The 16,456-nt window shown below is 40.4% G+C and overlaps 1 protein-coding gene across 5 annotated transcripts in view; it reads left to right on the top strand.

The window, feature by feature from the left end:
* The window catches only part of IGF1 (insulin like growth factor 1), a 65,093-nt gene extending 49,080 nt beyond the window's left edge, over window positions 1-16,013 (top strand). For 4 of the 5 annotated variants that reach the window (XM_033162262.1, XM_033162259.1, XM_033162261.1 and 1 more), the window contains exons 3-5: window positions 2,435-2,616; window positions 6,221-6,276; window positions 8,044-8,160. In XM_033162262.1, coding sequence (XP_033018153.1) covers window positions 2,435-2,616; window positions 6,221-6,276; window positions 8,044-8,104 — 299 coding nt within the window. In that variant the 3' untranslated portion in view covers window positions 8,105-8,160. Of the gene's footprint in view, window positions 1-2,434; window positions 2,617-6,220; window positions 6,277-8,043; window positions 8,161-14,297 lie in introns of those variants that run through there. The other variant, XM_033162260.1, reaches the window with a different exon arrangement.
* Window positions 16,014-16,456: the final 443 nt, after the last annotated feature.

Below are 16,456 nucleotides of genomic sequence, written 5' to 3'. Positions count from 1 at the left end.
CACATGGTCTGAGGGACAGTGGACCAGCCCACGGCTGAAAAAGGTTGCTGGCCCCTGCTTCAGACCATTTGCTCATAGGGCTTTCAGAGCACACTCAGTCAGTTAGAAAAGTATAGGGTGGCCAGTTACTGATTGCCAAAAAAGAGGACAATGATTTTCATAAATTGTGGATGTGCACCTTTAAGGCCCCTGCTCTCCCTTCTTTAAGATTCCACAGCCTTGCCATATACACTGGCTGGGGCTGGATGTATGGGGGTGGGGAGGCAGATTGTCACACAAGCCTGGAACTCATGCAGCGATTGGGCCAAAACTGGGCGTGATGCCATCGCATAATGGCAGTGTGGTCACTCCAGAATGCTCCAGGGAAATAGGATATTCGGGGGGGGGGGACCTAATGAACCTAGGTATCAATAGAATTAATTTTACATTGCTTTTAGTGGAGTTACTTTGTAGTTGTTTTTCTTTCATTAACCATGTTCCCATGTTCTTTTTTTTTTGCACTGCTTGCTTTATTATTACAATTATTTTATTATGATTATAACACAGTGGAAAAAATGATTCCTGAATGAGTGAAACTCAAGCATTTGTGTGTATAAAATCTATATACGTTAAGGCAGCCACTTACACAACACCAAAAATTATGAACCGTGGTGTCAAAAAAGAAGGCTAAAGAGGCAGAAATTTTCATAAAAACAAATATGCTAATTTATATGCATAGATGCAAATTTAGAAATAATGACTACAACTTAAATAGAAATACAACATCTCTCACCATAGTGGTGAACAAGACTGTGCCCAGGCGACCTGTGTGCCCTTTTTAGTCTGCTGTCCAGGTCTTAACTCTTGACAGGCAACTTCAAGACCACTCCTGCTCCCTTTAAGGCTTTTTTGGCTTTAAACTGCACCTGGACAGCACATCAAACAGAGAACTGTAAAGTAGGACACATAACTATTCTAATATACAGTCCTGTTTGCAGACATGCCTTGAACGGCCATATGCCTACTGAACTCCACCAAAGTTTTGGAGTTCAGCCAATATTTTTTAGCTACAGTGGTACCTCTGGTTAAGAACTTAATTCGTTCCAGTGGTCTGTTCTTAACCTGAGACTATTGTTAACCTGAGGTACCACTTTAGCTAATGGGGCCTCATGCTGCTGCTACGCCACCACCGCACGATTTCTGCTCTCATCCTGAAGCAAAGTTCTTAACCCAAGGTACTACTGTACTGAATCCAGTAAAAAATATTAAAGCACTTGCTCTTGTGGGCTCACTCAGCTTTTGTTGTTGTTCAGTCGTTCAGTCATGTCCGACTCTTCGTGACCCCATGGACCAGAGCATGCCAGGCACGCCTATCCTTCACTGCCTCTCGCAATTTGGCCAAACTCATGTTAGTAGCTTCGAGAACACTGTCCAACCATCTCATCCTCTGTCGTCCCCTTCTCCTTGTGCCCTCCATCTTTCCCAACATCAGGGTCTTTTCTAGGGAGTCTTCTCTTCTCATGAGGTGGCCCAAGTACTGGAGCCTCAACTTCAGGATCTGTCCTTCTAGTGAGCACTCAGGGCTGATTTCTTTAAGAATGGATAAGTTTGATCTTTTTGCAGTCCATGGGACTCTCAAGAGTCTCAGCTAATAATACTCTCATGTTAGTAGTGTGTTGAGGCTTTGGCCATCTCAGACCCTCCCAGTGTCCCTATTTTCCAGGGATGTCCCTGATTTAAAGAACCTATGTCAATTTCATCAGGGTGGGGTCAACCTTAGATCTACTGAAGAACTCTCCATTTAGTTCATCCTTTATAAACTGTTTTGAACCTTCTTCACATTCTTCTATTGGCATCAGGATATTGTTCAATGCTTGGACCTTAGCCACTTGTTGAATGGTTCAGTTATTCAGACATTTGAACGCTCACCGAGCATATAATCTATTCCAAGTGTTTGCCAGAACTAGTATTGATCTGCACATGGCATAGTAACATGTTTTTGGTTGTGTGAACGGTCATTAGTTTACCTTTATTCAGCTATTATCCTAGTAAATTCCTTTTTACATTTATTAGCCAGTTTGTGGTGGTTTGTTTTGGTTTACTGCCTGATTTAAGGAAGTCATCCTGGTTTCTGATTTGATCCTGGAATGTCTCACTTTTCCTTAGGATTGTCCCTATTTTCATCAGAGAAATGTTGGAGTGTATGGAGTTACCCAACCCCCTAGCTGTCTGAAGGCAATCCTGTATAGGGAAGTTTTTTTAAAAAAGTTTAATGTTTTATGATGTTTTTATATATGTTGGAAGCCGCCCAGAGCGGCTGGGGAAACACAGTAAGATGTGTGGGGTATAAACAGTAAAATTATCATTATGGAATGGGACGTCCCTATTTTCATCGGAGAAATGTTGGAGGGTATGCAACTCTTCTCTAACAATGACTGGCTTTTGTTATACTTAGGTAAACCTGCAGGGTATGGAGGCAATAGGCGTCCACCTCCCACCCGAGGAATAGTGGATGAATGTTGCTTCCAGAGCTGTGACCTGAGACAGCTGGAGATGTACTGCGCTCCTGTCAAACCACCTAAATCGGCAAGGTCTGTACGTGCTCAGCGCCACACTGATATGCCTAAAACACAAAAGGTAGGCAGATTATGATCAACTGTAACCTCCCAATATGTTGCATTTGAGGATTTCTAGCACTGATGCAGAAGGATGTTCATGCACCATTAGTTCTTCATGCATTCATGCTCCTGGGAACTCACACAGATAACAAAATCCATTTATAATATTATTGAAGATTGTGGGGCATTGTTTTAGGGATTGTTTTAATTGGTGGATCACATGCCAACCAAAGGTAGGTCACAGCAGTGGCAAAACCATAGGTTTTTTTGGTTAACTTTTGTTTGTTTGTTTGTTTGTTTTTAAAAGATGGCCAAGTAGAAAGGAGGATAGGCCTTCTTTTCCTTTTAACTGCTATATAGATGGAATTTCACTAAATGCCGCTTGTCTGCCTCAAGGCTCAGAAGGCCTCAGCATGAGCAGGCCATGTGAAATAACTCAGTTTTACAGCAGAGACACGTGTGTGTATAACTTGTCAGGGGCCTAAACAATGCTTGGCCCAGAATGAGTCAGAACACTTCAAGGCTGGGGACATACAAAATCATTACCAGCAGGTCCTGCTAGCTTGTTGGGGCCTTGACTATCTCAGGCAACACTTGCTCTGTGGACACTATTGCAGAACACATATTAGTGTCATGAGAATACCAGTTAGGCCCTAACATAGACCTGTGTATATTCATAGAGTGCACCAGAGCATACCCAGCAGTTCCTTGTAGCTATGTATGACAAAGGAAGATCAACAGTGGTCGACAACCTGCCTTTCAGATATTATTATTATTATTATTATTATTATTATTATTATTATTATTATTATTTATCATCAATAGCAACAACACTCCTGTGGAACTCACTGCCAATTGAGATTAGATGGTTCCCCCCCTCCCCCGCTTAATGTCAGGTGCTCGTGAAAGACTTTCCTATTTCATCAGGCATTTTAAGGTGGATTTCTGATCATTTGTTTTCATTTAAGAAAATTTGTATAAAGCTTAACTGTAAATAAAACTTTCAAGCAGTTCACCAAGAATATAAGACATGCCATAGAACTGTCAGTAAGTATCAGTGTTAAAAATGAGTGTATAAAAAGTGAAATAAATAAAATCAACAGGTAAATATATACGTTCTAAGCTAAGATTATAGTTTAAAACACACAACAGCTTTACATGTCTGAGTGGGCTTGCCTACGCAGAAAAGTTTTAGATGAGCACTGGAAAAAAATACAGAGAAAACACCTGCCCAGTGTCAATTCTTAATTTTAATTACTCTTTATTCTTTGATTTTTAAAAACATTTTTATGTACCCCTCTTATAAGTTCTTTCTTTTTCTAAAACTACAACCCAATGCACAATTATCCAAGTGAAATCTGTGGGTCTTAAGTTTAAAAAAAAGTAATATTAAGCAAAAGTTTAATGGTGGTTTTTTATATTCTAGCCTTTGCCAAGTCTTAGGAACAAGGTGGCCTAGAATTCCAAATCAGTCAGATAAATACATTGGCTTATTTAAACCATCTTTCCCAGGCTGATCAGGAGCCAGATGTGGACCATAAACCAGTTTGCCTCCTGCAAGAACAGACCACAGCCTGTCAAGAAAACTTAAGATTGATCAAACTGAGACAAATCATCCTATGGGAATGAGACCAAGCTCTCAGAGTGATTTTGTTCCATTGATATCATTGGCTGCATGGAAAAGTCTCATTAAGGCTGGGAGGCTATTCAAACACAAACCAGATGCCTCCATTGATTTTAAATGATCTCAGCTGTTCAAGTTAGTCACAAAAGTTTGTCACTCAGACAAAAGTAGCATTTGTACACTGCACTGTCATTGCAGCCACTCCAGTGATAATCAAAGCACTGGTGCAAAGAAAAGGAATGTTATTTCTAGAGGTTAACACCCCACCATCTCTCATGTTCAGAGATAGGTTTCTAACTATAATATAGCTTTATTACTAGACTCATCCTGAATTATACCAGAGTACATAATTATACCAAAGTATATGATTTCATAAATTAAACTTACAACAAAAGATATATGCCGGGTTCAAGAGGAACATAAGCACAAGTGGACTATAATAATGATTTGTCTGCATATCAATTGTCATTGTCATCATGTTATTTGTATGCCACCATTCCATTGTTAAAACCATGCTCAAGGTAACATGAAAAGGTTTACATAATGACAAACATAACGAACGCAATATTTTGTATAAGGTTTTATATAGTATTTGTGAAATCTGGGCACAAGCCACTCTCCGGCAAATACAGCTGCTCACACAAAAGGAGAGCAGTACAGGTCTTTGTAGAGTCTTCTTCCTTGCACCATGTTCTCAACTAGCCCTCAGCCACATGTGTGTGTGTGCGCGCACACACACATACACACAAACTCATGTTGCCTGTTGCAGCAAGAGGCCATTGCTGTCTGTCACCTCTTTAAGGCATTAGTAATGCACCATTCCATCTCCTGGTTTGATTCCCCTAGGACAATGAACCCTTTCTACAATGTACCATAGATAGCTTGTATCCTGCAGTGGATTGGGGGGGGGCATTTTATAGGCAACCTAATTAATTCATGTAGGGCAGTGACTCAACCTTTTGAGTTTCACTGTAGACCTCTGTGAACTGAGAGTATAGACTAGGGCCAGACCAAGACATTTTGTGACCTAATGTAAAGGTCAAGAGGCACCGTCTCTCATTCTGTGTAGAAAAGCTGACTAGACTAACAGTTGAACCGTTCTTCAACACTGGCTTTCCACTGCACCTAAGGGCAATAGGCTGGCATAGGGACAGGCCAAGTGGCATGCACAGCTGTATGCAATGATAATTTTGATGGTGGTTGTTGTGGTTGTGGTTGTTTTATAACCCACCCATCTGGCTGGGTTGCCTGAGCCACTCTCAACATCCTCCCAACATCCTCCCACCGTCTTGCTACAGCTTTCCACACCCCAAAGTTTGCCACCCGAGGCAGTTGCCTCATTCTGTCTAATGGTACGACTGGTCCTTCCATCACACCTTGCAGCTACACATTGCAAGAGAGGACTGATGGGGTGAGCAAGCTGCCTTTCAAGCAAGTTTTCCCACTTGGATTCCCCAAACCAGTTTGAAGCACATTGACCTAGGGTGTGGTAAACTATCAGAGCAGAATGCACAGGGCTGGTTGCCAAAGCAAAATGGTGTCCCTAATGCTAAAATGTAGTCTTGTGGCTCAACTGCCACAGATACCCACTGAGAGAGGACAGTGAGAGGGTAGCATGGTAAACCTGGCCATAGCTGATTTCGGTCCAAATCCCAACTGATTTGTGGATGCAGTAAATGACACTGGGAAACTTGGGAGAGACATATTCATGAGCAAAAGACATGTTTGCTTAAAGCCCCAGATTCAATCCCTGGCACCTCCAAGTAGGGATGAGAAAGCCACTGAATGAAATCCTGGAGGGCCACTGCTAGTCAGTATGTAGACAACACTAAGTTAGACGGACCAATGGAGAACAGCATCCTATATTTCCCTTCTGTCTGCTCCCCATTTGTAAAAGTGGGAAAAGTAGCAGTCTATTGTGAGGGTGAATAACATTTTTTTTTTAATTGTAAAGTGTGCTGAAAGGTATCTATAAGTAATTGTTTTCTTTCATTTTCAGGAAGTGCATTTGAAGAACACAAGTAGAGGAAACACAGGAAACAGGAACTACAGAATGTAAGAAAATATCATCCATAAAAATGAAGAATGAATGTGCCATCTGCAGGATACTTTGCTGTAAATAAATTGTCAAACATTGGACAAAACACTAAAGTTCAATAAGCTTGATGAAATTTTCACTAATGGGCATTCTCCCAATGAACAATGCAAGTAAACATTCCAATAGAAATCAACTCAGTGCTAAAATGTTTCTGAGACTGGCAGATCGCTGTTATAATTGTTCACCTGCTATAAATGTCCTACACACAAACACACACACACACACACATACACACAGAGAGAGAATGAATCCTGTGCCCCTCAAAAGCCACAAGATGTACAGGCCTTTGATGGATCCAATTGCACTAAATTAACTTATGAAACCCTGCTGTTGGAGTCATTCACCAGCCTTGTCTAAGTGGGTTATGCTTTTTTGTTTTTTTGTTTTAATATTTGCACTTCCATACAAGCAACAGACTCTGTGTCTTGCAGTGTCTGATAACATTGTTTGTTTGCCCCTTTCGTATTTGCACAGTTTGACATTCCCAGTAGCAGTGACAGTAACACATCAATTACACCAGTAGCATTCTGACAACCTATGAGTTGCATGCATTCACCCCAGTTAGGGATCCTTACATGGTTCAATATGCACACAGAGTTCCTGTGTAGAATGGAAGCACCATTTACTTTGATGGATGAAGTGGCTACACACATTACATCCTTTACTTACCTATGAAAACACTCAGTCATTGAAGTGAATGGAGCCGGCTGCATACACTTGAGCTCCACATGTTCATGAGAAACCCTTGTTTGCAACAAATTGCTGGGTCAGGGTAACATATTTTAAGACAAAGGCTCACCACCTAAACACATGAAGATACAAATAGATACAACAAGGACAATTGGGGTGTTGTTTTTTGTTGTTTAGAATCAGTTAAGAACACACAAAAGTCTATCTTAAATCCTCGGTGATTCTTTCAGGTGATGAGTTATTTTGCCACACTATAAATAAAACTTATTTTCCTCCATATAGTGCAGTATGTAAAAATTTAGCATATCAATAACACACATATAATCAACATTATGTAAAACTGTTTCATAGTACAATGGTGCTATTTTGTAGCTTGTTTTATGGAAGGGTCTGGCAAAAACAGTAAGAGGTAAAAGCAAAATAACAGTGGAGTTGGGTGAAAACTAAGCCCAAGGTGAAAAGGAAGGAATTTGTAGGAAACACATGCATAATTTTAAAAAAAGGCTTCCAGATAATAAAAAAAAAATAACTACCAATATCAAGTAATAACATTGCTATCCCAAACTGATGAGATTTTTGTCTGACTCTGTTTATCCAACTGAGTGGCAACATATAAACCAATGCATGATGCCACTCCAAAGAAACTGGCATCTTGTTCTTGGCTAATGGCAATTTGAGAATTAGCTCTGAGTGACATTGAAAAGATACAAATTATGGCTTGGCAACAGCATGGGAACACGTGTACCCAACTGATGCACCAGGTCCTTGGTGATTTCCCTAAGTTCTTCTAGGCTCTGGTTTATAACACTACTTTCTTATCACTGTAAACTAAATATCTGGGACATCATCAAGTAGACCTGAGCAACGCAGCCAGAAGAATCTTGCTGTACTGTACCACTTAGGACTGCAGATGGGAGATTGCAGGTCTGAAATGTTTGCCTGTATATAAAAATGCCTGTATACAGAAAAATAGCAATTAGGAAAAATGATTTTAACCTCATTTTCTCCCTGACACGCTACTTTTTTGTTTGCAGGGTATTCCGTGCCCAGAATATTTCCAAAATGATACTGTCCAGCAAGAACCTCACCATGTGATTCTGCTGATTATGTAACTTGAGTCCCAGGTGGTGCTACCCTCCAACTCCCCCCCCCCCAAAAAAAAGATTGCAATGCCTACCTTGGTGCTCCGTAAGACTTTATTTAAACTGTGACATGAATAGAAACTCTAACTGGAGCCCAGGTGAGAAGCAAGCAACCCACAAATCATTTGACTCAGTCATGTTTTAGGAAGGACTACAGTGAGGAAACAAGCCAATAAATAAAATAACATCATGTAATTTTAGGCTGTCATAAAAACACTTGCATGCAATAAGTATGGTAAAAGGTAAAGGGACCCCTGACCATTAAGTCCAGTCGTGGATGACTCTGGGGTTGCGGCGCTCATCTCACTTTACTGGCCGAGGGAGCTGGCGTTTGTCCACAGACAGCTTCTGGGTCATGTGGCCAGCATGACTAAGCCGCTTCTGGCGAACCAGAGCAGCACACAGAAATGCCGTTTACCTTCCCGCCAGAGCAGTACCTATTTATCTACTTGCACTTTGATGTGCTTTTGAACTGCTAGGCTGGCAGGAGCAGGGACCGAACAACGGGAGCTCACCCCGTCGCAGGGATTCGAACCACCAACCTTCCGATTGGCAAGCCCGTGCAAATAAACCTCATTTGCTTTTTATGCACCCCTTCCTGGGATAATGTCTCATTTAACTCAATGGGGCTCGGTTTGCACTGTAATCCTGACCTGCCCATATCAACAAAGGCATTGAGTTCAATGGGACCTAGAGAGGTTTACTTTCTGCATAGGATCGTGCTGCATGAGCTCGGATTTAATGCAGAACAGGCTCAGGTGTTGCAACAGTCTTGTGTTGGCCCTCTGAAAGGATATCAGTTTTATTCGTACCTAGCAGTAATTTTTACATATCTTTGGATGGTGGCTGGAACCTATGAATGTATATACATATGAAGTCTTCTGCTGTATTCAAGGCTACTCCATTTTTACAAGCAAGGGATATACAAATGAAGGATTGGGGGGAGGAGGGGAGATCTGTAGCAATTTTGCTTTACCTTTTACTGATTTGGTCAGCTATGCCAAAGTGGTGCTATTGTTTTGTTTAAGAAAGTACTTGACTTAAAAAAAAACTATAAAAGAAAGTATATGCATATTTTTAAGAAAAGAAATTGACGAATATATAGATCTTGCTTATTAAAATAGAAACATGCCTAGCCATAATTTTTCAACTTTTTGTCATTAGAAGGGGGGGGGGTTGGGACAGTACTTACATTTTTTTAAAAAATGAGAGAAAAATAAAATTGCCAAAATTAATACTGATGTTAGGTGTCACATTGACAATCAGAACAGAAGTGTAGGGCTTACTAAGTACTGCTGCAGCTTAATTTCCATTTGTTTTGGTGGGTCATATACAGGGATACTGCTCTAACCCCACTGGGATGAATGAATGTTGCAGTACAACAGTGCTTAATGGATTAAATCCGTAAGCCAAACTCAGAAACTCCAGTGTGCCTGTGAGTGTTCTAGGGTACCCTATAAGCTCCCATTGTGTTAAATGGAGGGGACAATACTGAGCTTGTGACAGGATGCCTGCATGGAGCTTTGGGTCATGGCACAGTCCTCCACCCATTAAAAGCATCATGCGTTCTTGCACAAGGGTTACATTGGGATTGTTTGTATACAGTGATTACATTGCCTTGGTGGAAATCACCTTTCACTTGTCAGGGCATTTGATTTTCTTCAGATCCCCTTACCCACTTAAGTCCACCACCTCCTCCAGAGTCCCTATGGAGCAGAACTCAATAGTATGGCACTTCCAACTAAGGCAAAGTCACCATATGGATATAATCCATTCTTATTACACCAAATTACGAAAACCTCTCATCCTGGCCTTGATTAGGACTAGAAGTCCAGATTATCATTCAAAGGGTGAGTTTCCTATGGAGTGACCTTGAGCCTTACTTGAGCCTTCTGCATGCATGCATGAAGTCATAAAACACAGAGTGCCATTTAAAAAAAAAAACTTTTTCTATCCATGATTCCTGAACTACCAAGTAATAAATAATAATAATAATGATAATAATAATAATGATAATAATAATAATAATGATAATAATAATAATAATAATAATAATAATAATAATAATAATAATAATAAATTTATTATTTATACCCTCACCCATGTGGCTGGGTTACACCACATAAAAAAATTGTAAAACATCAGACATTAAAAACTTCCCTAAACAGGGCTGCCTTCAGGTGTCTTCTAAAAGTCAGATAGATGTTTATTTCCCTGACATCTGATCAGAGGGCGTTCCACAGGGCGGGCGCCACTACCGAGAAGGCCCCCTGCTTGGTTCCCTGTAACCTCACTTCTCGCAGTGAGGGAACCGCCAGAAGGCCCTCGGCATTGGACCTCAGTGTCCAGGCTGAACGATGGAGGTAGAGACGCTCCTTCAGGTATACTGGGCTGAGGCTGTTTGGGGCTTTAAAGGTCAGCACCAAAACTTTGAATTTTGCTCAGAAACATACTGGGAGCCAATGTAGGTCTTTCAGGACCATATGTCTCCGCGGCCACTCTCAGTCGCATTCTGGATTAATTGTAGTTTCTGAGTCACCTTCAGAGGTAGCCCACACATACAGCGCATTGCAGTAGTCCAAGCAGGAGATAACCAGAGCGTGTACCACTCTGGCAAGACAGTTCACGGGCAGGTAGTGTCTCAACCTCTGTACCAGATGGAGCTGGGAGACAGCTTCCCAGGACACAGAATTGACCTGCACTTCCATGGACAGCTGTGTGTCCAAAATGGCTCTCAGGTTGCACACCTGGTCCTTCAGGGGCACAGTTACCCCATTCAGAGTCCCCCACACCTGTCCCCCCAAAACAGTACTTCTGTCTTGCCAGTGATCCATGCATAGAAGCCTACTTACATGTATGGATCTCCTTAGCTGGGTTGAGACAAAAGTGTATTGAGTTTATTTTATCTATAACAGATAACTCGAGGGTAGGCCCACCAACATAAAACATATATTTAAAGAGAAATTGGTTTAGGTACAAAGCGTAGCTATTTTAAAAGAAACGCCTTGAATTGAAAAGGAAAAAATATCCATTTCTAATTGGGGGGGTGGAGAAGAAGTGACATATTCTGTAGCTTTTGAGAAAGAGTTGAAAATATATGGCTAGCATTCTGTGAAACTGAAATTGTGTGCATGCATTGAGTCTGTATGTGTGATTTTTTTAAAGAAAAACTTTATATGGTTTTCACAGACATCAAAATGTGCAAAAATGACACCTTTATGGTTCTTTTTAAATCTGATCGGAGATTCTTTGCGTTTAGATAGGGGGAAATTGTTCTGATGAAAGTATACTCAGTCTATTTAATGTGTTTCAAAACTACTTTTAGCCTGGAAACGAATTGTAGTAATTTATTAAAGACACAATATATACCACTGATTCCTCTTTTAAAAATACCATTGCAGTTCAAACAAGTATGCCGTATATTTTATAGTTTATTCAAATAGACTTTCCATTGTTCTGGTTTCAAATGGCCTCTCTAGTTTAAATGCCTGTGCATTTGATGTTTATTTTTAAAGGGGGGATTAGGATTTTTTGCTCTATTTAACAAGTCACAAATCTTCATTGGTGACTTTCCTCACAAGCCATTAACGATATAGAAGCACCATTTGGTAAATCATGTAAATCAAATTCCTGCCTTGAAGGAGAAACAAATCCTAAATACAAACCTATATTCATTTTAATCCTGCAATAGACAATTTTGCTTATCACAATATTACAGTATTCTACAAGGACTATCATTGCTCAAACACAGTATCTTGTGTACAATTTTTTTTCAGTTTGACTTTTACATGAAGGAGGTTATAAGAATATCTGAAACTTGACTACATATAATACAATATAGAGATACCACTCTAACAAAGACAAAACTAGACAATATCCCTTTTCATTTCCCTTGAAAGATTGAGACTAGGTACAGATAGTGGTTCCAGCTGACTTCAAGATAATTGTGACAAGTTAGTCTCATAAACTAGCTGAAGACCTGTTGCTTTAATGTGATTTAGTCACAACTGCTGGATCAGGGCCAATAGTTTTTCACATGCTTGAAGGCAGAATAATTCAATGAACACTGTCCATAGGGCACATCTTTACTTTCTCTGTCTCACGCCACTGGAGACACTAGGGCTAAGCCTAGCCCAGAGATGCTGAGCTGGCCAACCATCCCTCATCAAAGTAGCTCTCCAAGAAAGTGAGTTGCTGGCCAGGTCACTACAGTCTCTAGTCATCTAGTGCTAACAACAACAACAACAACAGACCTGAACTATTTGGAAAAGGCCTTTGGCTGCAGGGACATCCCGTTTCAGACAATAAGGAAAATTTACCTTGTGCTGCTTGTTAGTTGCAGCCCCGTTAGACCTTTTTCAAAACGTCTCCCTGCCAATTTGGTGTGCAGTCACAATTAGATCCCATTAAAATCAATGTGGAATATTCGTCATGATTAACTTTTAAAACAGGACCATAGCATGGCTAACTTTGCCTGGATCCAGCCCACTGTTTATTCTTGTGGTCTCTCTTTTCTGGAATAGTATTGCTCACTACTCTATAGCATTGCCACGATTTCCCAATTTAGATCCTAATACCAGATAATAACACGGGCCCAGATGTTTCACAGGCCTAGTTCTAAGTTACTTATTTGCTGCTACAACTGCACATAATATTGGGGTTGACACCCTACCTCTGTGTTTAAATTCCACAGATATCAATGGGGTAGATCTACCAAACAGATCTACTGATTAATTGGCCACCAATAAGCATAAGTCCAAGGATGCAGACTATCTGATGCATAATCAAAAACATTATAAAGGGGGGGGGGAATTAAAGAAAAACTGACTGAATTGATGTGTAAAATGTTGGTTGATGCACTTCTTGCCGAAAATCATTAAATTTCTTTTCTTTTTCTTTTTCTTTTTTTGGCTGCTCCTGAATAATGTCTTGCTTTGCTAAGAAAACCTGTTCATTTTATAATGGTCACTAAATGGCGTGATTTTGCTGCTAAGTAACCGTGAAAGTAAGGTTGTATGTTATGTACAACTTGCATGCGGAATTTGGCAGCATACGCTTGGCATGAGGAGTCACCCTACTTTCATTATGTGTCGCCTTTCAATATAAAGTAACATTTTCCCACATTAAAGGAAGCAGACTTGGGTTTACTAAAGGGTGTATGGCCAGGGTACATGACAAGGAGCCACAGCCAATCCTGGACCCTTAAGAAGTATAACTATATGGTACCCATGTCTGAAAATATGTTTTTCATTCATTCATTCATTTTTTCATTTTTTATTTGCTTTGTCTCTCTCTCTCTCTCTTTTAATTACATAATCCCTCAAACTAAGCCACAACAGCATTAAACCAGAAAACTTTAGTGTTGGTTGAATTGCCCTGCCTCACTTACATAAATAAATAAATAGGGATTGTTATTGGTACTCAATGGCACTGATGAATTATTTGAATGCCTAATGTGGCAATACACATAGCATGATGACTGTAGATAGAGATGGATGCCCCAGTTTTGAGTACATTTATACATATTTCACTGAAGGTACTGGGCTTACACAACCTGGAGCCTCACATGTGCAGAAATGGCCTCTGTTCTCCTCCATGGCTGCAAATGTTCTGTGCATATCAGTGGGAATCCATACTAAATATGCAGAACATTTCCTAAATTCATGGAGGGGAATAGAGCTGCTGATGGCCAAGATGTAACCTGACACAGGTGTTTAGTGGGATGCTCCCAACATCAGCAGTGGCAAACAAAGCTTTACTTGAGCTTGCAGAACTTCATATGCCCAAAATGGCAATGGTGGTCCCATTTCATTGCCCTGTGGGCCACAGCCTATGTCCAAATCCTGCCTAATGAGACCTTTCTTTTTTACTTGCAAAGGAGAAAATGCAGTACTCCATTGCCCTTAATTTATGAACAGCACTTTGCTATTGCAGAATGAAATTTACGGGGATAGAGCACTTTGAACATGTCTTTGCTAGCCGAGGTTGTGTGCTGGGGAGGGGGGGGGAGGCTCCATGCATGTACATGAATTTTGCACGCCTTAATTGTTGTTGCTACTTTCTTGTAATCGATCCATTAGCTTAAATGCCTGTTGTAAGCAGTCTACCAAAACTGTTTTGTAATTTAGGTTTATTTCCACTTGCAGCCCAATCCCCAAAGCGCTCCGCCGGCACAAGCCCCATTGAGGACTGGAGCCTTAAGCAAGGAACTTGCCTGCATCAAACTTACACAAGGGCAAGCTTCCTTACACTATACAGTAAATGAGAACAACTTTTACTTTGAGGTATGACAGAGTGACTCTGATGCATTTCTAACCAATTCCAATGATGAAAATCAATTGTGACCCAAGGAGAGTAACGAAGCAACTGAAGCAACCAGCTGGTGTGTTACAGCATGTTTTTTTTTCTGAATAGGTTTTGCGAGCCAAAAACAAGATTCCTTAGTGGGAAAGGACATATGCTGCTTTAAAAAACAATCAGAATGTGGTGAAGTGTTTCACATAGTTCTGGGAGACTTTGAAGTACCACATGCTTGTTATAAGTACATCCCTAGAGGCACAGCTAACAACAAAACTAAATGCAAATTTCCAGTATGCCTCCAGCCGATATTTTTCTGTATGTGTCCAGCTTAATCTAATCTATAAAACAACAGGATCAAGGACTGACTGATACCTGGATGAGTGACCCTCTGCAAAGCTAGAATGTCATAATTAGCCATCTAGCTTACATGTATTTTTAGTTACTTAGCTGCCAAAGTGCTAAATGTTGAGATTAATATTCATTTGTTTTCTACAATGCCATCCTTCCAAACAAAAATATGAGCTGGCCCACTTACCTTAAATTAAGAGTATGGTCAACATCAGAACATGAACTGGCCCACTTACATCTTAAGAAAGGGTATGTGCAACCTCAGGGTTTAGATTATACAGTACAAGCATGGTTGTATGTGGGCACTTGAATTCCTAAAAATTCACTACTGAAAGCTCTTGATGCCAAGCATATAAGCAAAAACCATGATGAGGGACATCGTTTGCTTACCCTGTCAGCTCCTCCCACACACAAAAAAGTCCATAATCCTTGAAACACTTTGGCGGCATATGTCTTACTGAGATAGATGGGCAATGCACCAGCACAATGCTTTGTAGATTGGGCTGTAAATGTTTGGATTTGTACAGTTTTTATTTTCCCTGTGCTCATTCAAAATGCAAACTGTCATGACTGAATGACAAGTAAATAATATTTCATACTGTGTATGTAACATCAATGTGTTGCAGAACCCCCCACCCCACCCAAACAACTACTTCAACAATAGAACTCACCCCATTATTCTCCCCATTTAGCACTGGTGAGCTTTCCACAGATACACAGGAATGCCAAGTAATGAAGGTTTTAGTGCTTGCAAAAAGAAAAGAAAAAACTGATCTTGCTATTTCACAGGTCCCTCAGAACCATTTAGCCATGTCCCCCACTCTGTGCAAACTTTCTAACCCAGTAAACATTGATCCATAAACCAATAGTGTATTCATGCTTCTTAAAAGGCTCTTTATATGCATTTATCAAGATAGGTCCAAAAGATCTCAAGAGCTAGTTGTCTGGTTTTCATTGTTTGTTTTTCTAAATCTCCACTGGTGCAGTAAAAAAATAAATAAAAGGGCTTGGTCACACTGTATAATAAAATAAAGACTATGGCAACCTTTGGTTGGTAGAATGTACTGAACTGTTTGCACCCTCTTGAGACCCAGTCAAAAATGTGAAACATTACTGTAAGAGGGTATCTTTCTAATGTATTTGTATGCATAGTTGACACCTCTGTGAGGTCTAATAAAGAATAATGGTTAATAAACATAACTGTGCTAAGCATCTTCCTTGCTCCAGGATAACTCTGACTTCTTTGGCTATAAAGCAATTGCTTTAGACTCAGGCTGTGCACATGTGAGAAAAAACACAGGAAGAGTGTTGGCTGGTGATCTTAAATTAAGATAACCAGTACTCCCTCTCCCTCTCTTAAGTTATCACCACCCACACTCTTTCTTTCTCAAGCCCCCCACACCCTTTAGAAAGAGAGAGAAAGAGTATGGGATGAATGGATGATAGATGAATAGAGGCTGTAGGCTGTGTGGGTGAGAAGGAATGGAGCGCATCCTTGTGTGCCTGTGTAAATAAATCAATGCTGTCTAAGAAAGGGTACGGAGTGGCTCCAGCCCTGCTAACTGTTGGTATGCAGAATCTGACATATTACTCCCAAGAGAATGCAACCTTCAGAGGCAAAAATAAAAATAAAAAAAAAAATCCTTCACCCCTCCTT

This window comes from Lacerta agilis, chromosome 10 (genome assembly GCF_009819535.1).
Source record: "Lacerta agilis isolate rLacAgi1 chromosome 10, rLacAgi1.pri, whole genome shotgun sequence".
In the NCBI taxonomy this organism is placed as follows: domain Eukaryota; kingdom Metazoa; phylum Chordata; class Lepidosauria; order Squamata; family Lacertidae; genus Lacerta; species Lacerta agilis.
Note: the sequence above shows the minus strand (reverse complement) of the source record. Positions and strands in the feature narration are given on the sequence as shown.